At 51.1% G+C, this 21,706-nt stretch overlaps 1 protein-coding gene across 4 annotated transcripts in view; it reads right to left on the minus strand.

The window, feature by feature from the left end:
- SRCAP (Snf2 related CREBBP activator protein) overlaps positions 1 to 14,792 on the minus strand; it is a 38,545-nt gene extending 23,753 nt beyond the window's left edge. For all 4 annotated transcript variants that reach the window (XM_075849557.1, XM_075849558.1, XM_075849556.1 and 1 more), the window contains exons 1-5: positions 14,621 to 14,792; positions 1,231 to 1,431; positions 962 to 1,147; positions 461 to 601; positions 122 to 341 (exon numbers count right to left, since the gene is read on the minus strand). In XM_075849557.1, the coding sequence (XP_075705672.1) occupies positions 122 to 341; positions 461 to 601; positions 962 to 1,147; positions 1,231 to 1,431; positions 14,621 to 14,653 (781 nt within the window). In that variant the 5' untranslated portion in view covers positions 14,654 to 14,792. The remainder of the gene's footprint in view (positions 1 to 121; positions 342 to 460; positions 602 to 961; positions 1,148 to 1,230; positions 1,432 to 14,620) is intronic.
- Between the last annotated feature and the right edge of the window lie 6,914 nt (positions 14,793 to 21,706).

Below are 21,706 nucleotides of genomic sequence, written 5' to 3' on the forward strand. Positions count from 1 at the left end.
GAGAGAACTTTCTATGGCACCAGCTACCAAATCCAAGCCTACAGTGCCGGGCAGGGACCTGTGTTATCAGTGCGTTGTGTTGTCCCTTGGTAGATAAACTGGGACCACTCGCTCCGCTCACCTTTCTGGCAGATGGACGGGGCTGGACTGGTCCTGAGGGAGCCGCCCTGAGACGATCCAACACACGAGGAGCTGGTCTTGCTGACAGGAATGGCTTCACTTAGACTCTGGCTGAGCAGGTCGGAATATTTCTCTGTCTGGCCAACAATAAAGTCCAGCTGCAGGTCCAGAGCCTTCTTCCTCTTCTCCTCCAGACGGGACTGTTGCTTAAACTGCACCACCTGAAACACAGAGGCTGCTTAGCCAAGGCGTGGACCAGGTCTGGCGGGGATGGCAACGCTAGTCAGCGACCGCGGGGAACACGAGCAGAGTAATGATGAGCACATGAGCAGATCCCCACCTTCTCCACGTTACTCCAGAACTGCCGCACTTCCTTGGCAATGGAGGTAGCGATGCGCCTCAGCTTGGCCTGTTCTTCTCTGCGGGCCCGCTCCTCCTTCTGCTTCAACTCCTCATGGTGACGAACCACCATTCTTACAACCTGCAGCAGACACACCGTTATAAAAGAGTAGACAAGAGAGAGCCAAAATCTGCCATTATATTACCCTGGGATGTGGAGCGGCAGCAGTCGCCAGGCACATGACTAACATGCGGAGGCCGTAGTGGCGGTAATCCGAAATCCTCGCTGCATGTCCCTCCCTGTGTGTCAGCAATCACCAGAAGGGACACTGACACGACACAGAGAACTTTCTATGGCACCAGCTACCAAATCCAAGCCTACAGTGCCGGGCAGGGACCTGTGTTATCAGTGCGTTGTCCTGCCAGTCCCACCCACGACTGTCTACCACCAGCCAGGAGAGCTGGAGCAATGATGTTACAAATGGCCCTCCTGGTCACTCACCTTCCTGGCCACGTTTCTCTTCCAGCGCCGCTCTTGCCCAAAGTCCGCCGACAGCCATTGCATCTCCTCACACAAATAGTCCCAATGGACTTTCGGACGAGTGGGTTCTGGAAACTTGGAAAGACGACGCGGGGTCCAAAAGCCCTCCTTACGTAGCTCTGCTATTCTGTTCTCTATCTCGGCTTCCTGCTCGACAAATGGAGAAAGAATAATTAACAGTAATAGTGACAGCTGGTGACAGCGGCGTGGCGGGCGGTCACTGCACTCACGTGTTTCGCCTGCTCTGCAATCTCTGTGTGATTGTCCCATTTCTGTCCCGCTGAACCGTCCTGCTGGTTCCCATCCAGTCCATCATCGGTGGGGGAGCCGGGGCATATATCCCCGATGTCACCGGAAAGGTCAAACGGAGACAGCTCCCCGCTTGAGTCCGGAGAATTCGGGGGGTTGACGCTAGTCAATACGTCCGATGCCTGTAGGAGAGAGGGGCACTCAGAAGGGGGGACATCCATTTGTCACAATTCTCACTGTGTCCCCGATTTTTCTGACTTCCTCTCAGTGGGGGATTTCTGGGTGTTTGTGGCTGGTGTAGTGAGGGAGGGGTCTCAGCACAAGGTGGGGACCGCAGATAGCCCAAGAGAAAACACAAGAGCACTGGAATGATAACGCAGATATGAAGCCGATAATACAAAGGGCAAGTATCGAAAATAAACGCTCCCTATAGTTCAGAGTCACAGGACAAGGGTCAGGAAATCCCTGCAGACCATCGCTCCTAGTCATGAAGAAAAAACACAGGCTTTTTGGAGTACTCACTGTAACACCCTTTTCTCGTCCAGTTCGTTGGGGGACACAGACTATGGCCACTAGGGGGCGTGACACTAAAAATTGAATATAAGTGGCCCCTCCCACATGATATGCCCCGCCCACAGACAGCTATTCAGTCTGTCCGCAAGCAGATACAAGGTAAGAGGTAAATCAAAACTATGGAGGAGAATTCCTCAAACTGACGACCATGAACAAAAAAACCTTGATAAACACAGTGGGGGGGAGCCGTGTCCCCCCATGAACTGGACGAGGAAAGGATTTTACAGCAAGTACTAAAAAAAATCCTGTTTTCTTGTTTGTTACATTGGGGAACAGACCCCCAGGGGTGCGAAGAGCAGTCCCCAGGGGTGGGAACAAAAGACGGACTTGGTCACCTATTTCACAGATCCCTGCAAAAACATTGTGACCCAGGGAGGAGTCTACAGAAGCAAAAGGTGCCCACCTGAGAGAACCCGACAAAAGTGAGCAGAGATAGTGTGCCGTGACCCAAAAAGTGGGAACCTTTCCCCGAACCAGACACGCCTCATGAACAATCATTATAATCCACTGAGCAATGGTGGCCATCATTCGGGAGGACGAACAGGGAATCTGACCTTCAGAAAGAAGCAGTGACAGAAAGGTAAGTCTGGAGGCGCGGACAACATCCAGGATGTGGAGGGAACATTCTCTCAGATGACAGAGTAGGATAAAACCCTCATTCATGTGGAAGGCCGAAACAACTTTAGTCAAAAGAGATGAGAATCACCTTGTCTTGACAAGAGTCAGAAATGGAGTACGGCAAGAGAGCCGCCAACTCAGAGACCCTACGGCGGCACGAGAGTGTCCACGGCGCAGGCCTCGGGAGATGAAGCAGGGGACTTGTCGTTTGAACCTGGAGGCCATCACGTCCATATCCGGATGAACCCGCTTGAGACAAATTTGGTCTAAGACATCATGGTGAAGAGACCACTCCCAGGAAATCCACATTTTCGTGTCTGAGAAAGTCCGCGATCCAGTTGTTGACCCGGGACTGTGAACCGCCGTGTGAGCTGGCATGTAAGCTTTCACCCAGATCAGGATCCTTGAGGCCTCGATCATCACCGCCACGCTAGGAGTGCCGCCCTGGTGAATATGATAAGCCACAGCCGTGGCATTGTCCGTTTGAACCTGCACCGAGTGTCTGGCCAGCGATTATGTCCATTGCAGTAGGCACAGGAAAATGGCTCTCAATTCCAGAAGGTTGATGGGAAGGGAGGCTTCCTGTGGGGACCACAGCCCCTGAGCCGTGAGGCTCCGAAAAGTGCCCCCCATCCCGACACTGGCAAACGTGGAGAGGATCAGAAAGTTCAGCAGGAGGAAGGAGCACCCCTGGGGAATGGCCGGGGAGGTTATCCACACCGAAGCGAGTGACGGACTGCGAGGGGGAAGGATGAACTTTAGATCCAGCGATTACAAGGAATGGTCCCACCAGGAGAGGATTGCGCGTGTGGAACTGAGCTAAATGAATGGTCTCGATTAAGGCAACCATGGTGCGAAAACCCGCATGCAGAGTCGCAGTTAAGTCGGCACAGCTGACTGTAAGGAACGAGTCCTGTCCTGAAGAATCAAGAGATGCTCCGGAGGAAGGAAAACCTTCCCAGAGCGAGTGTTGAAGGTGACCCCCAAGAACACGATCTGCTGGGATAAACAGGGAAGATTGGATCGGTTGATAATCCAACTGAACTGAGTGTCCAAAGTGATCTGGAGAGCCATCTCGTTGTCATCCCTTGAGGTAGACTTTATCAGAATAACGTCCAGGTACGAGGTGATCGACACTCCCCTGGTGCAAACGAGTGCCATCACGACAAAGAGTATCTTCGTAAAGACTCTTGGGGCCATTGCCAGGCCGAATAGAAAGGACAAAAAATTGGTAATGACTGCAAAGCACAGGATGCACTGGTGAGTAATACAGATGGGGATACGCCTTCCCAATGTCCACAGAAGAAAGAAATTCTCCCTGTTCCATGGAAGCAATGACCGGTGGAAGAAATCCCATGTGAAAATGACAAACTCAAACATGCGCGTTGAGACACTTGAGGTCCAGGATGGGCCAAACCGCACTTTTTGTGGGCTGACAAAAAGGTTGGCATAGGAAACACCGGAACCTTTGGCTCGAGGGTACCGGAACGATAACCCCTTGAAAAAGCAGAGAATTGATTGGTCGAAAAAAATGGCCACCCTGTAGGGGTACTCAAACAGCGGACTGAAAGAAACGCTCTGGAAGACTGGCAAATTCGATTTTGTATCCAGATGATACCACTCCTGATCCCAGGTGTCCGAAATGTGAGTGACCCAGACGTCGTTGAAACGCAGAAGCCTGCACCTCCCCAGAGGTGAATCAAGTTGGGTCGCACCTTCAGGCGGAAGGGGCCTTGCCGGCTCCAACATTTGCAGGTTGAGGTCTAGGACGCCAGGAGAAGCGAGCCTTGAAGGAAGGTTTGGCCTCCTGATCCTGGTGAGGCTGTGACCAGGAGTACGTGGTGTTGGAGAACCAATGAAAGGAATGAAAACGAGTACCCGCCTTTTTGACAGGAGAAGTGTTAGGGCCTATTTTGAGGAAGATGGGTGCTCTTGCCATCCATAGCCTCTGAGATATCTCATCCAATCTAGGTCCAAAGAGACTGGAACCTGCAAAAGGGAGCGCTAGGAGGCTGAATCTGCAGGTCAAGCGTCCAGTCAGGTAGTCCTGCGGACATCGACAGAAGGAGCTGAAGCCCGAGCCACCAGATGGGCAGTGTCAAGGGAAGCCTAATAGATACTTGGACATATTGAAGAGAAGGTGAGATGGATCTACCAGCTCCGGAGGAGGAGGACCCGAGAGTAGGCGATTGCAGAGTTTGTGCACCCATTCACTGATCGCTCTGTTAACCCAAACAGATGCGAAAAACGGGTCGGAGGGCATCGCAAAAGTGGTTTTAGCAAAGGAGTCCACACGGCGATTCAGAGGATGTTCGAAGGAAGTGAAGTAGTGGCCTTCAGTAAATGAGAAAACAGAGGATGCACAGCCGGACACCTAATCCACGTGAAAGAACTCCCATCTTGAAAGGGGTAAAAAAACAGCTAGAGTGAGAAGACTTCTTGTCCGGGTGCTCCATTCCTTAAGGACAAACAAGACCATCAAGCTCCAAATGGACTGGAAAAAGTGCCGGGGAACCTTGAGGCTGCAGGAAAGAAATGGAGTCAGTGGAAGGTGCAGAATCCGTGACCTGAAGTGCGTGACAGACCCCTCTAATAAGTACTTACACCGAGCTGGGGAGGGGGCTAGAGCCCTTACCAAGTAATTCAGAGTCAGGAGAAGATAATTGGGCCTCAGACAATACCTTTCTAGGGGAAGCACCAGATCGGAGAAGGTGAAACAGAAGAGAACGGTGAGAATGAGGGCAGACAAGACGAGATAGTGACGATCGCCGGGTTATCAACTGTCCGGAGAAGGGAATTAGCCCGTTCCAGGTCCAGACCCATCATATCAGGCGTAAGCAAAACTGGGGGTGGCGGGGCACAGAAGCCTGGCGAGGAGGCCGGCACACCGCTCAATGAAATAGACTGACCTAAACCACATATTGTATTGCACTTGGAGCAGGAATAATAAGCTGCAACGGTCGTGGGGCGTGATGGGTCATCCTTAGGGCTCGTTCAGGCGAATGTGAATAACATCCGTGTGCTGCATGGAAATCACGGCCAGCACACGGACCCATTGATCTCAGTTCACACATGCAGGAGTTGTCACACAGCGAGTGTCGGTCCTGTGAATATCACACACCGCACGGGGGTGCTCATCAACTGAAAATAAAAGGACAGCGCAAAGGACAGCGCGAAGGACCGCGGGAAGGACCGCGCGGAGGACAGCGCGGAGGACAGCGCGGAGGACAGCGCGGAGGACAGCGCGGAGGACCGCGGGAAGGACAGCGCGAAGGACCGCGGAGGACTGTGTGAATGACCTTTCCAACTGCTGACAGTTCCTTCAGACATTTCTCTTGACCAACAGCCCTGAAAAGACCGATCCCCCAGCCTTAGGGTCTAGCATCGGTCGTAATGACTGGGGGGCTGCAGAGTTTTCAGGGGACTCCTACTGACAGATTCCCCCGGTCTAACCCCCAGGACTGAGACAGGAGGGTTTACTCTGAGATTCTGATCTGTCCTTCCAGAAACCACGCTGACTGAATTTCCCCACTGTAAATCTCGAGTGGCTCTGAGCCCAAGGAACTGAAGGAACAGGAGCTGTTAGGGACCCCAGAATAGCCATGACTTTTCTTAAGGACAAAACAGGTTTCTGAATTAGGGCCCTCACCTGGTCCTACTGAACTTTCACCATCTTTTCTTCTGGAAGGAGGCAAATCTGATGGCCGAGTTAAGGATGGTCCCCAAAAAGGACTGATATTTGGAGGTAGTCAGTCTTGACATTTTGGGGTTTACAATGAATCGCAGGTCGGACAGGATGGAGAGAACCTGATGCACTAGCGGTCTCTTTCTGCGCTCCCCACGATCAGGACATCGTCCAGACAATGTCCTGATATCAGCCACTACATTGCCTTACAGTTTGGTGAAAATCCAGGGCACCATAGAGATCCCAACGGTAGGGACCGGGTATTGAAAATGACAAAGGGAGCCCTTGATCACCACCGCCACCCTCAATCATTTCTGACGGTCTAAGAGGATAGGGACATGATAGTGGAGTCTGTCACATAGATTACCGCCATCCGGGACTGGGGAAACAGGAGATTCACAGTAGATTTTATGGTCTTCATCTTGAATCTTTTGAACTTCAAGAAGTGATTTTGGTCTTAAATTTATGATGGTCCTGAATGACCGGCCTGTTTATATTGACCAAAAACAGATGGGAGTAAAACAGCTATCGAATTTTAAAAATAAAAACATAAATCAGGGAAGGAGGCGGCGGCGGGAACCAGCCCACCGCACCCCCCACAGAACCCATCGTATCTATGCGGGGACAGGGGAGTAATAGGAAGGACATGAAGGAGCGCGGCTCCCGCCCACACCAGACACCCACCGGGACCCCGACCACATCTCACACGGGTGCAGTCCCCAGGACCCCGACCACATCTCACACGGGTGCAGTCCCCAGGACCCCGACCTCCTCTCACACGGGTGCAGTCCCCAGGACCCCGACCTCATCTCACACGGGTGCAGTCCCCAGGACCTCGACCTCATCTCACACCTGTGCAGTCCCCAGGACCCCGACCTCCTCTCACACGGGTGCAGTCCCCAGGACCCCGACCTCATCTCACACGGGTGCAGTCCCCAGGACCCCGACCACATCTCACACGGGTGCAGTCCCCAGGACCCCATCTCACACGGGTGCAGTCCCCAGGACCCCGACCACATCTCACACGGGTGCAGTCCCCAGGACCCCGACCACATCTCACACGGGTGCAGTCCCCAGGACCCCGACCACATCTCACACGGGTGCAGTCCCCAGGACCCCGACCACATCTCACACGGGTGCAGTCCCCTGGACCCCGACCACATCTCACACGGGTGCAGTCCCCAGGACCCCGACCTCCTCTCACACGGGTGCAGTCCCCAGGACCCCGACCTCCTCTCACACGGGTGCAGTCCCCAGGACCCCGACCTCCTCTCACACGGGTGCAGTCCCCAGGACCCCGACCTCATCTCACACCTGTGCAGTCCCCAGGACCCCGACCTCATCTCACACCTGTGCAGTCCCCAGGACCCCGACCTCATCTCACACGGGTGCAGTCCCCAGGACCCCGACCTCATCTCACACGGGTGCAGTCCCCAGGACCCCGACCTCATCTCACACGGGTGCAGTCCCCAGGACCCCGACCTCATCTCACACGGGTGCAGTCCCCAGGACCCCGACCACATCTCACACGGGTGCAGTCCCCAGGACCCCGACCACATCTCACACGGGTGCAGTCCCCAGGACCCCGACCACATCTCACACGGGTGCAGTCCTCAGGACCCCGACCTCATCTCACACGGGTGCAGTCCCCAGGACCCCGACCACCTCTCACACGGGTGCAGTCCCCAGGACCCCGACCTCCTCTCACACGGGTGCAGTCCCCAGGACCCCGACCACATCTCACACGGGTGCAGTCCCCAGGACCCCACCCACATCTCACACGGGTGCAGTCCCCAGGACCCCACCCACATCTCACACGGGTGCAGTCCCCAGGACCCCACCCACATCTCACACGGGTGCAGTCCCCAGGACCCCGACCACATCTCACACGGGTGCAGTCCCCAGGACCCCGACCACATCTCACACGGGTGCAGTCCCCAGGACCCCGACCTCCACTCACACGGGTGCAGTCCCCAGGACCCCGACCACATCTCACACGGGTGCAGTCCCCAGGACCCCGACCACATCTCACACGGGTGCAGTCCCCAGGACCCCGACCACATCTCACACGGGTGCAGTCCCCAGGACCCCGACCACATCTCACACGGGTGCAGTCCCCAGGACCCCGACCACATCTCACACGGGTGCAGTCCCCAGGACCCCGACCACATCTCACACGGGTGCAGTCCCCAGGACCCCGACCTCATCTCACACGGGTGCAGTCCCCAGGACCCCGACCTCATCTCACACGGTTGCAGTCCCCAGGACCCCGACCTCATCTCACACGGGTGCAGTCCCCAGGACCCCGACCTCATCTCACACGGGTGCAGTCCCCAGGACCCCGACCATATCTCACACGGGTGCAGTCCCCAGGACCCCGACCACATCTCACACGGGTGCAGTCCCCAGGACCCCGACCACATCTCACACGGGTGCAGTCCCCAGGACCCCGACCACATCTCACACGGGTGCAGTCCCCAGGACCCCGACCTCCACTCACACGGGTGCAGTCCCCAGGACCCCGACCACATCTCACACGGGTGCAGTCCCCAGGACCCCGACCACATCTCACACGGGTGCAGTCCCCAGGACCCCGACCACATCTCACACGGGTGCAGTCCCCAGGACCCCGACCACATCTCACACGGGTGCAGTCCCCAGGACCCCGACCACATCTCACACGGGTGCAGTCCCCAGGACCCCGACCTCATCTCACACGGGTGCAGTCCCCAGGACCCCGACCTCATCTCACACGGGTGCAGTCCCCAGGACCCCGACCTCATCTCACACGGGTGCAGTCCCCAGGACCCCGACCTCATCTCACACGGGTGCAGTCCCCAGGACCCCGACCTCATCTCACACGGGTGCAGTCCCCAGGACCCCGACCACATCTCACACGGGTGCAGTCCCCAGGACCCCGACCACATCTCACACGGGTGCAGTCCCCAGGACCCCGACCACATCTCACACGGGTGCAGTCCCCAGGACCCCGACCACATCTCACACGGGTGCAGTCCCCAGGACCCCGACCACATCTCACACGGGTGCAGTCCCCAGGACCCCGACCACATCTCACACGGGTGCAGTCCCCAGGACCCCGACCACATCTCACACGGGTGCAGTCCCCAGGACCCCGACCACATCTCACACGGGTGCAGTCCCCAGGACCCCGACCACATCTCACACGGGTGCAGTCCCCAGGACCCCGACCACATCTCACACGGGTGCAGTCCCCAGGACCCCGACCACATCTCACACGGGTGCAGTCCCCAGGACCCCGACCTCCTCTCACACGGGTGCAGTCCCCAGGACCCCGACCACATCTCACACGGGTGCTGTCCCCAGGACCCCGACCACATCTCACACGGGTGCAGTCCCCAGGACCCCGACCACATCTCACACGGGTGCAGTCCCCAGGACCCCACCCACATCTCACACGGGTGCAGTCCCCAGGACCCCACCCACATCTCACACGGGTGCAGTCCCCAGGACCCCACCCACATCTCACACGGGTGCAGTCCCCAGGACCCCGACCACATCTCACACGGGTGCAGTCCCCAGGACCCCGACCACATCTCACACGGGTGCAGTCCCCAGGACCCCACCCACATCTCACACGGGTGCTGTCCCCAAGACCCCGACCACATCTCACACGGGTGCAGTCCCCAGGACCCCGACCACATCTCACACGGGTGCAGTCCCCAGGACCCCGACCACATCTCACACGGGTGCAGTCCCCAGGACCCCGACCACATCTCACACGGGTGCAGTCCCCAGGACCCCGACCACATCTCACACGGGTGCAGTCCTCAGGACCCCGACCACATCTCACACGGGTGCAGTCCCCAGGACCCCGACCACATCTCACACGGGTGCAGTCCCCAGGACCCCGACCACATCTCACACGGGTGCAGTCCCCAGGACCCCGACCACATCTCACACGGGTGCAGTCCCCAGGACCCCACCCACATCTCACACGGGTGCAGTCCCCAAGACCCCGACCACATCTCACACGGGTGCAGTCCCCAGGACCCTGACCACATCTCACACGGGTGCAGTCCCCAGGACCCCGACCTCATCTCACACGGGTGCAGTCCCCAGGACCCTGACCACATCTCACACGGGTGCAGTCCCCAGGACCCCACCCACATCTCACACGGGTGCAGTCCCCAGGACCCCGACCACATCTCACACGGGTGCAGTCCCCAGGACCCCGACCACATCTCACACGGGTGCAGTCCCCAGGACCCCGACCACATCTCACACGGGTGCAGTCCCCAGGACCCCGACCACATCTCACACGGGTGCAGTCCCCAGGACCCCGACCACATCTCACACGGGTGCAGTCCCCAGGACCCCGACCACATCTCACACGGGTGCAGTCCCCAGGACCCCGACCACATCTCACACGGGTGCAGTCCCCAGGACCCCGACCACATCTCACACGGGTGCAGTCCCCAGGGCACCTGTTCATGGAACCAGACCGTTGGTTCAAAGCATTTCCGGATTTGTATTTGGATGTTTTGCGGGTGTAATGCAATGAAGGTTTAAAAAAATGGTTGGACCTGTAATTCCTTATGGAGAGGCCTCCACCCCGTCCATTGTCAAGAGATAGGATCATTTATCCAAGAATAATTTGAAAGGTGGGGGCTGATTAGCACGCCAGGTCTGTAGTATGGCCTTCGTCCCCGCCGCCGCCACATAATGTAACAATTTGTGTGCCCCGGGGGAACACCCGTGAACTTCAGGGTCCATGTACCCAAACACCGCCCCCCAGTATCGTATCAGGGACAAGATTGGTGAGGTGAGTAGTAGTGAATGTGCAGGCACGACCACAAACAAATGGTAGAGATTGGCTGCGGGTGACATTTGAAGCAGCACGATGATTCATAGATACCAATCTTATACCCCACACTGGGAGTCAGATACGACCTGTGCGCAATCTTATACCCCACACTGGGAGTCAGATACGACCTGTGCGCAATCTTATACCCCACACTGGGAGTCAGATACGACCTGTGCGCAATCTTATACCCCACACTGGGAGTCAGATACGACCTGTGCGCAATCTTATACCCCACACTGGGAGTCAGATACGACCTGTGCGCAATCTTATACCCCACACTGGGAGTCAGATACGACCTGTGCGCAATCTTATACCCCACACTGGGAGTCAGATACGACCTGTGCGCAATCTTATACCCCACACTGGGAGTCAGATACGACCTGTGCGCAATCTTATACCCCACACTGGGAGTCAGATACGACCTGTGCGCAATCTTATACCCCACACTGGGAGTCAGATACGACCTGTGCGCAATCTTCTACCCCACACCGGGAGTCAGATACGACCTGTGCGCAATCTGAAGTCACATTTCCAGGAAGCGGCAGAGGGCAGAAGTTTATGGGCCTGCTCCAGAGCCGCCAGTATCGTGGTGGGAGTCAGATCGTCACTCCGCCATTTAGTTAGAGGAGTCTGAGATTGTGAGTAATCAGGGGAAACATGAAGGAATTGGTCGTTTCTAGATATTTGGCCCTTCGGGGAGTTGGGACTGGAGAATTTTAGGAGATAATAAGGATTCCATTCCAGGTCTGGCAGTTGTGGTAAAACCTTTTTATAGAACTGTCGACATGAAGAAAACTGAAGTGATCGACGGGTAACTCGGGATATTTACAGCGGAGTCTGAAAGTGTAAGAGCCCGACGGTCGTCCTGATGTACCAGCTGTTTTAGGGAGGTGATTCCCAACGTGTGCCACCTGTGGAAGATTACCCGCGGATTACCTTCCTGATAATGATTAGTGGTAGTGGAGAGATAACAGAGGAGAAAGCTGGTGATGAAGCCTGATCTGCCAGGCTTTCCACGTGGCGACAAGTAGTGGGTTATCTCTCGTCTCCGCAGATAATCCCTCATATGGAAGGTGAAGGAGTCCCGACAAAGCCCGTCCAGAAAATAATCCGGGGTCCAGAGTGTACGAGGTATGATGAGAGGCGCTGCCCAGCCAGACCGAGACATAACGGAACAAGGCCGCCAGGTCGTACTGCCTAATGTCGGGGAAATTAATGCCCCATTGGCTCTTGGTTGTTGTAGAATCCGGTAGGCAATGCAGGATCCCCCCCCCCCCCCCCCCCACACACGAATGTCCTGTATAAATAGTTAATGCGTTTTTCATCTTTTGGGGTGAGATATATTGGGAGGGTGTGGGGAATATACAGGAGACGAGGGAACTCCGTCATGTAAAGTAGATTGGCCTTCCCGAGGTATGAAGGGTGAAATGTCTCCAATCTGAGAGTCACTTCTAATTCCTCCATATATTAAGTCTGGAGATCTGAGCTCACAAGTATTTATATGTGCCACGCATCTCCTAGAGAAACGGGGGACAAAATGATGTTTTTTATGTATGTCAGAAGTGTGAACACGGTCCCGTCCCGCGGCAGCGCAGGCGTCTTTCACACCGGCGATACTATACATTCACCTCTCCCTCGCCACAGGATCGGAAGATTAAATGGAAAGCAACGCTACGGTTAGAATTACCACTGATTTCAAGAGTAATTTTCACGTTTCAGTTGCTTTCCGTTTGTCTCCGAGTCTGCAGAACTTTTGTTTCTGTAAAAAATAACAAAAGGGAAACCTGGCGAGCGGCAACAAACGAGAAACGGACACAAAAGAATTACCATTGAAATAAATGTTTATTCTAACGGAACCGTTGCTTTCCATTTAATCTTTCGATCCTCTCTTGCTCTGACGGAGGAGAGGTAAACGTATAGTAGCGCTAGTGTGGAAGACCCCCATCAATGCACACCCTGCACCCAACCACAAGTACACAAGACCACCAACCACAAGTGTACAAGACCACCAACCACAAGTACACAAGACCACCAACCACAAGTGTACAAGACCACCAACCACAAGTACACAAGACCACCAACCACAAGACCACCAACCACAAGACCACCAACCACAAGTGTACAAGACCACCAACCACAAGTGTACAAGACCACCAACCACAAGTGTACAAGACCACCAACCACAAGTGTACAAGACCACCAACCACAAGTGTACAAGACCACCAACCACAAGTATACAAGACCACCAACCACAAGTATACAAGACCACCAACCACAAGTGTACAAGACCACCAACCACAAGTACACAAGACCACCAACCACAAGACCACCAACCACAAGTACACAAGACCACCAACCACAAGTGTACAAGACCACCAACCACAAGTGTACAAGACAACCAACCACAAGTACACAAGACCACCAACCACAAGTGTACAAGACCACCAACCACAAGTATACAAGACCACCAACCACAAGTACACAAGACCACCAACCACAAGTGTACAAGACCACCAACCACAAGTACACAAGACCACCAACCACAAGTACACAAGACCACCAACCACAAGTGTACAAGACCACCAACCACAAGTACACAAGACCACCAACCACAAGACCACCAACCACAAGTACACAAGACCACCAACCACAAGTGTACAAGACCACCAACCACAAGTGTACAAGACAACCAACCACAAGTGTACAAGACAACCAACCACAAGTACACAAGACAACCAACCACAAGTACACAAGACAACCAACCACAAGTACACAAGACCACCAACCACAAGTGTACAAGACCACCAACCACAAGTGTACAAGACCACCAACCACAAGTACACAAGACCACCAACCACAAGTGTACAAGACCACCAACCACAAGTATACAAGACCACCAACCACAAGTACACAAGACCACCAACCACAAGTGTACAAGACCACCAACCACAAGTACACAAGACCACCAACCACAAGACCACCAACCACAAGTACACAAGACCACCAACCACAAGTGTACAAGACCACCAACCACAAGTGTACAAGACAACCAACCACAAGTGTACAAGACAACCAACCACAAGTACACAAGACAACCAACCACAAGTACACAAGACAACCAACCACAAGTACACAAGACCACCAACCACAAGTGTACAAGACCACCAACCACAAGACCACCAACCACAAGTACACAAGACCAGGTACACAAGACCACCAACCACAGGTACACAAGACAACCAACCACAAGTACACAAGACAACCAACCACAAGTACACAAGACAACCAACCACAAGTACACAAGACCACCAACCACAAGTGTACAAGACCACCAACCACAAGTACACAAGACCAGGTACACAAGACCACCAACCACAGGTACACAAGACAACCAACCACAGGTACACAAGACCACCAACCACAAGTACACAAGACCACCAACCACAAGCACACAAGACCACCAACCACAAGCACACAAGACAACCAACCACAAGTATACAAGACCACCAACCACAAGTATACAAGACCACCAACCACAAGTATACAAGACCACCAACCACAAGTACACAAGACAAACAACCACAAGTATACAAGACCACCAACCACAAGTACACAAGACAACCAACCACAAGTATACAAGACCACCAACCGGCATCTGCCTCCGAGCAGCACAGGGCTCCATTGTGACGTGTCTACCGGACGCTTCTGTCTCTCGATACTCCAGTAAGGGGATTGTGACTTGCTGCAGTGCATGCTGGGATGCTGCCTCATCCTGGGCCGGACTCTCCAGCCTCCAGTCTCAGCCTCCAGTCTCACTTTAAGCGCTACAAGAAGAGAAATAAGCCGGTCATTGACAAGCTGTACCTGCACGTGGAGTACATGGAGGGGCATCAGGCACATACAGACCTTCTACAGACAGGGAAGGCTCCTCAGAACATGAATTATTGCTTCAATCGAGGGCTTATGTTTAACATATTTAAAGGGAAGGTGTCATGAAATTATTATTTTTTTTATCATATTGCTTTTAGTATGTTATTAAAATAAATTGTATTACTTTGTGTTCTTGTGTTGTACTTTTTACTTCTCTATGGGGGCTGCCATTTATTTTTTAATCTCTGTAAGTGTTGATTAACGGCACATACAGAGACGGAATACGGCACATACAGAGACGGAATACGGCACATACAGAGACGGAATACGGCACATACAGAGACGGAATACGGCACATACAGAGACGGAATACGGCACATACAGAGACGGAATACGGCACATACAGAGACGGAATACGGCACATACAGAGACGGAATACGGCACATACAGACATGGAATACGGCACATACAGAGACGGAATACGGCACATACAGACATGGAATACGGCACATACAGAGACGGAATACGGCACATACAGACATGGAATACGGCACATACAGAGACGGAATACGGCACATACAGACATGGAATACGGCACATACAGAGACGGAATACGGCACATACAGACATGGAATACGGCACATACAGACATGGAATACGGCACATACAGACATGGAATACGGCACATACAGACACGGAATACGGCACATACAGACATGGAATACGGCACATACAGAGACGGAATACGGCACATACAGACATGGAATACGGCACATACAGAGACGGAATACGGCACATACAGACATGGAATACGGCACATACAGGGACGGAATACGGCACATACAGACATGGAATACGGCACATACAGAGACGGAATACGGCACATACAGACATGGAATACGGCACATACAGAGACGGAATACGGCACATACAGACATGGAATACGGCACATACAGAGACGGAATACGGCACATACAACCCCATAGAGACCGCGCACGGGAGCCGGTCCATGCTCTGCAGCGTACGCCGTCTGTGTGGGAACAGCGCCTGCGCCGCTCCCACACAGACCAAAACAAAGCTCATTCTCAGAGCGAAATCCGGCGCCATTTTCATGTGGACCGGAAGCCGCTGCCGGACAGTAAGAGGACGACTTCTGGCCGCGGCTTCCGGACATGTGTTCAATGAAGCGAAGGTGCGCGTGTGCGTACGTGCGCGTGTGATGTGCGCCTATTATGTGCGCGTATTATGTGCGCGTATTATGTGCGCGTATTATGTGCGCGTATTATGTGCGCGTATTATGTGCGCGTATTATGTGCGCGTATTATGTGCGCGTATTATGTGCATGTGATGTGTGTATGTGATGTGTGTATGTATTATGTGCGCGTATGTGATGTGTGTGTTATGTTCGTGTATGCTCGTGTTATACTGTCTGCTGAGCCCTGTATCTAATCCTCCTACAATGTGCAGTCGCTCAGAAAATGGCGGCTCACAGTGTAGAAGGTTTGACGATTCAAACTCCTCCTTCTCCTGGCACTAGCCAGAATAAAGGAGGGGGGATTGTGTGAGGACACTAGAGCGAGCGTGTCTACCCCAAATTTGCAGCATAAAGCAATGAGGTTGCTTTACCACATTGACCATGCTGCAATTTTGGGAACTGCTCCCTCTAGTGGCCAACACATGGAAATGTTATAAAATAGAATCTCATTTATATTATCTCCGGACTTGAGAAAAAACTAAAACAACTAAAACAATGTGTAATCATTTATATACGAACTATTTAACTGAAGAAAAAAAACATTTCTAGCGACACATTCCCTTTAAAGGGGGTTGTCCACTACTGGACCACGGATGGCCTATCCACCGGATAGGTCATTAGTATTTCATCGGTGCGGGTCCAGCTGCCTCCGGATGTTATGGCCTATTATGCAACTCCCACTCTTCACACACTGATAGCAACACCGCAGAAGAAATGCTAGCACAGGCTTCCAATATCCGTAGTTTCAGTTGCTGCACATCTCGTATCTTCACAGCATAGACAATTGCCTTCAGATGACCCCAAAGATAAAAGTCTAAGGGGGTCAGATCGGGAGGCATTTCTTCTGCGGTGTTGCTATCAGTGTGTGAAGAGTGGGAGAAGAGGTTTGCATTGACAATCCAACACAATGGGCAGCACTTTGAACACATTTTATAAGTGGTCAGAAACTTGTAAATAACTCATGAAAGAATAAAGTAACGTTAAAACCAAGCACACCATTGTTTTTCTTGTGAAATTCTCGATAAGTTTGATGTGTCACATGACCCTCTTCCCATTGAAAAAACTAAAGTTGGATACAAAATGGCCGACTTCAAAATGGCCGCCATGGTCAACACCCAGCTTGAAAAGTTTCCCCCCTCCCATATACTAATGTGCCACAAACAGGAAGTTAATATCACCAACCATTCCCATTTTATTTAGGTGTATCCATATAAATGGCCCACCCTGTAGACTGATCCTTCCTGTTCTGTAGAGATCACTTCTCAGCATCATCTCATTATGATCACAGGCAGGATTACACTGACAGGTAACACCTATATATATAGAGAACGCAGGATCCACCATTCATAATAGACTGATCCTTCCTGTTCTGTAGAGATCACTTCTCAGCTGTCATTATCACAGGCAGGATTATACTGACAGGTAACACCTATATATAGATAACACAGGATCCACCATTCATAATAGACTGATCCTTCCTGTTCTGTAGAGATCACTTCTCAGCATCATCTCATTATGATCACAGGCAGGATTACACTGACAGGTAACACCTATATAAAGATAACACAGGATCCTCCATTCATAATAGACTGACCCTTCCTGTTCTGTACAGATCACTTCTCAGCAGCCATTATCATCACAGGCAGGATTACACTGACAGGTAACACCTATATATATAGATAACACAGGATCCACCATTCATAATAGTCTGACCCTTCCTGTTCTGTACAGATCACTTCTCAGCAGCCATTATGATCACAGGCAGGATTACACTGACAGGTAACACCTATATATATATAGATAACACAGGATCCACCATTCATAATAGTCTGACCCTTCCTGTTCTGTACAGATCACGTCTCAGCAGCCATTATCATCACAGGCAGGATTACACTGATAGGTAACACCTATATATAGATAACACAGGATCCTCCATTCATAATAGTCTGACCCTTCCTGTTCTGTAGAGATCACTTCTCAGCTGTCATTATCACAGGCAGGATTACACTGACAGGTAACACCTATATAAAGCTAACACAGGGTCCACCATTCATAATAGACTGACCCTTCCTGTTCTGTACAGATCACTTCTCAGCAGCCATTATGATCACAGGCAGGATTACACTGACAGGTAACACCTATATATATAGATAACACAGGATCCACCATTCATAATAGTCTGACCCTTCCTGTTCTGTACAGATCACTTCTCAGCAGCCATTATCATCACAGGCAGGATTACACTGATAGGTAACACCTATATATAGATAACACAGGATCCTCCATTCATAATAGTCTGACCCTTCCTGTTCTGTAGAGATCACTTCTCAGCTGTCATTATCACAGGCAGGATTACACTGACAGGTAACACCTATATATAGATAACACAGGATCCACCATTCATAATAGACTGATCCTTCCTGTTCTGTAGAGATCACTTCTCAGTAGTCATTATCACAGGCAGGATTACACTGACAGGTAACACCTATATATAGATAACACAGGATCCACTATTTATAATAGACTGATCCTTCCTGTCTGTAGAGATCACTTCTCAGCATCATCTCATTATGATCACAGGCAGGATTACACTGACAGGTAACACCTATATATAGATAACACAGGATCCTCCATTCATAATAGACTGACCCTTCCTGTTCTGTACAGATCACTTCTCAGCAGCCATTATCATCACAGGCAGGATTACACTGACAGGTAACACCTATATATATAGATAACACAGGATCCACCATTCATAATAGTCTGACCCTTCCTGTTCTGTACAGATCACTTCTCAGCAGCCATTATGATCACAGGCAGGATTACACTGACAGGTAACACCTATATATATAGATAACACAGGATCCACCATTCATAATAGTCTGACCCTTCCTGTTCTGTACAGATCACTTCTCAGCAGCCATTATCATCACAGGCAGGATTACACTGACAGGTAACACCTATATATATATATATATATATATATATATATATATATATATATATATATATATATATATGATAACACAGGATCCACCATTCATAATAGACTGATCCTTCCTGTTCTGTAGAGATCACTTCTCAGTAGTCATTATCACAGGCAGGATTACACTGACAGGTAACACCTATATATAGATAACACAGGATCCACTATTTATAATAGACTGATCCTTCCTGTCTGTAGAGATCACTTCTCAGCATCATCTCATTATGATCACAGGCAGGATTATACTGACAGGTAACACCTATATATAGATAACACAGGATCCACCATTCATAATAGACTGATCCTTCCTGTTCTGTAGAGATCACTTCTCAGCTGTCATTATCACAGGCAGGATTACACTGACAGGTAACACCTATATATAGATAACACAGGATCCTCCATTCTAACGATCGCTGGTTGAAGTCCCCTCGGGGGACTAATAAAAAAAGTAAAAATGAGTTCCAGTCTTTTTTCTGCGTAAACAAAAATAAAAAGTTAAAAAAAAAAACCCTTTTCCCATTATCCCCCTATAGCATAGTCTAAAATTAAATAAATAAACATAATTGGCATCGCCGCGCCTGTAAAAGTCTATTACAATATATCGTTATTTAACCCGCACGGTGAACGTCGTACTGGTATCAGTAAAAACGACAGCTCATCCCGCAAACAATAAACACGCAGACCGCGTAATCCACGCAAAAATCTAAAAGTTACGGCTCCCGGAATTTGGCGAAACAAAATACATTTTCTTTTCTACACTTCGGTTTTTCCTTGTAAAAGTTATAAAATACAGAAAAAACGACACATATTTGGTATCGCCGAAATCGTATTCACCCGCAGAGTAAAATTAACTTGTTGTTTTAATTGCACAATAAATTCCGTAAAAACGGCATGTAAAAAACCATGGAGGAATTGGTGTTTTTTTATTTTCTACCCCAGAAATATTTTTTTTCCCGTTTCCTAGCACATTATATGGCGAAGCAAATGGTGCTACGAAAAACTACAACTCGTCCCGCAAAAATCACGCCCTCCTAGTACTATAGCGACGGGAAAAAAAAGGCGTGATGGCTTCTCGAAGGTGGGGAGAAAAAACGAAAATGAAAATCTGAAAAAGGGGTGCGGCGGGAAGGGGTTAAAGGAACACACGGAGTAAAACGTACGTCCTGCACCCTCAGGCCCTGCACTCGGCATAACACACAACCAGCTTTGCTTGGGGAGTCCCAACATCATCGGTCCCATCAGGACAATGCCGGGACATATGCCCTATTAGGCCTGTGGAGGTCACATGTTCACACAGTACCCCGCGTATATCCGGGCCACATCCCATTATAGTAACTTACGCTTGTGAAAGTTACCATGGAAACCTCAGAGCGAGCACAACATGACAGCAGCCGTGAGATCAGACCCCGAAAACAGAACAGGTAGAAAGTGAGCGCTAACCTCCGTGTATGGCATTCCTATAGACTCCTAATGTCCAGCCCGTCACACTGTACAGAGAAACGGAAACATGGGGGGAGGGGAACGAGGATACATGACCTCTCACCTCTACTCAGTGTATAGGAACGATACATGACCTCTCACCTCTACTCAGTGTATAGAAACGAGGATACATGACCTCTCACCTCTACTCAGTGTATAGAAACAAGGATACATGACCTCTCACCTCTACTCAGTGTATAGAAACGAGGATACATGACCGCTCACCTCTACTCAGTGTATAGGAACGATACATGACCTCTCACCTCTACTCAGTGTATAGAAACGAGGATACATGACCTCTCACCTCTACTCAGTGTATAGAAACGAGGATACATGACCTCTCACCTCTACTCAGTGTATAGAAACGAGGATACATGACCTCTCACCTCTACTCAGTGTATAGGAACGAGGATACATGACCTCTCACCTCTACTCAGTGTATAGAAACGAGGATACATGACCGCTCACCTCTACTCAGTGTATAGAAACGAGGATACACGACCTCTCACCTCTACTCAGTGTATAGAAACGAGGATACATGACCTCTCACCTCTACTCAGTGTATAGGAACGAGGATACATGACCTCTCACCTCTACTCAGTGTATAGAAACGAGGATACATGACCGCTCACCTCTACTCAGTGTATAGAAACGAGGATACACGACCTCTCACCTCTACTCAGTGTATAGAAACGAGGATACATGACCTCTCACCTCTACTCAGTGTATAGAAACGAGGATACACGACCTCTCACCTCTGCTCAGTGTATAGAAACGAGGATACATGACCTCTCACCTCTACTCAGTGTATAGAAACGAGGATACATGACCGCTCACCTCTACTCAGTGTATAGGAACGAGGATACACGACCTCTCACCTCTGCTCAGTGTATAGAAACGAGGATACATGACCGCTCACCTCCGCTCAGTGTATAGAAACGAGGATACACGACCTCTCACCTCCACTCAGTGTATAGAAACGAGGATACACGACCTCTCACCTCTACTCAGTGTATAGAAACGAGGATACACGAACTCTCACCTCTACTCAGTGTATAGAAACGAGGATACACGACCTCTCACCTCTACTCAGTGTATAGAAACGAGGATACACGAACTCTCACCTCTACTCAGTGTATAGAAAC

The sequence above is a fragment of the Rhinoderma darwinii genome, unplaced genomic scaffold (genome assembly GCF_050947455.1).
Source record: "Rhinoderma darwinii isolate aRhiDar2 unplaced genomic scaffold, aRhiDar2.hap1 Scaffold_960, whole genome shotgun sequence".
In the NCBI taxonomy this organism is placed as follows: domain Eukaryota; kingdom Metazoa; phylum Chordata; class Amphibia; order Anura; family Rhinodermatidae; genus Rhinoderma; species Rhinoderma darwinii.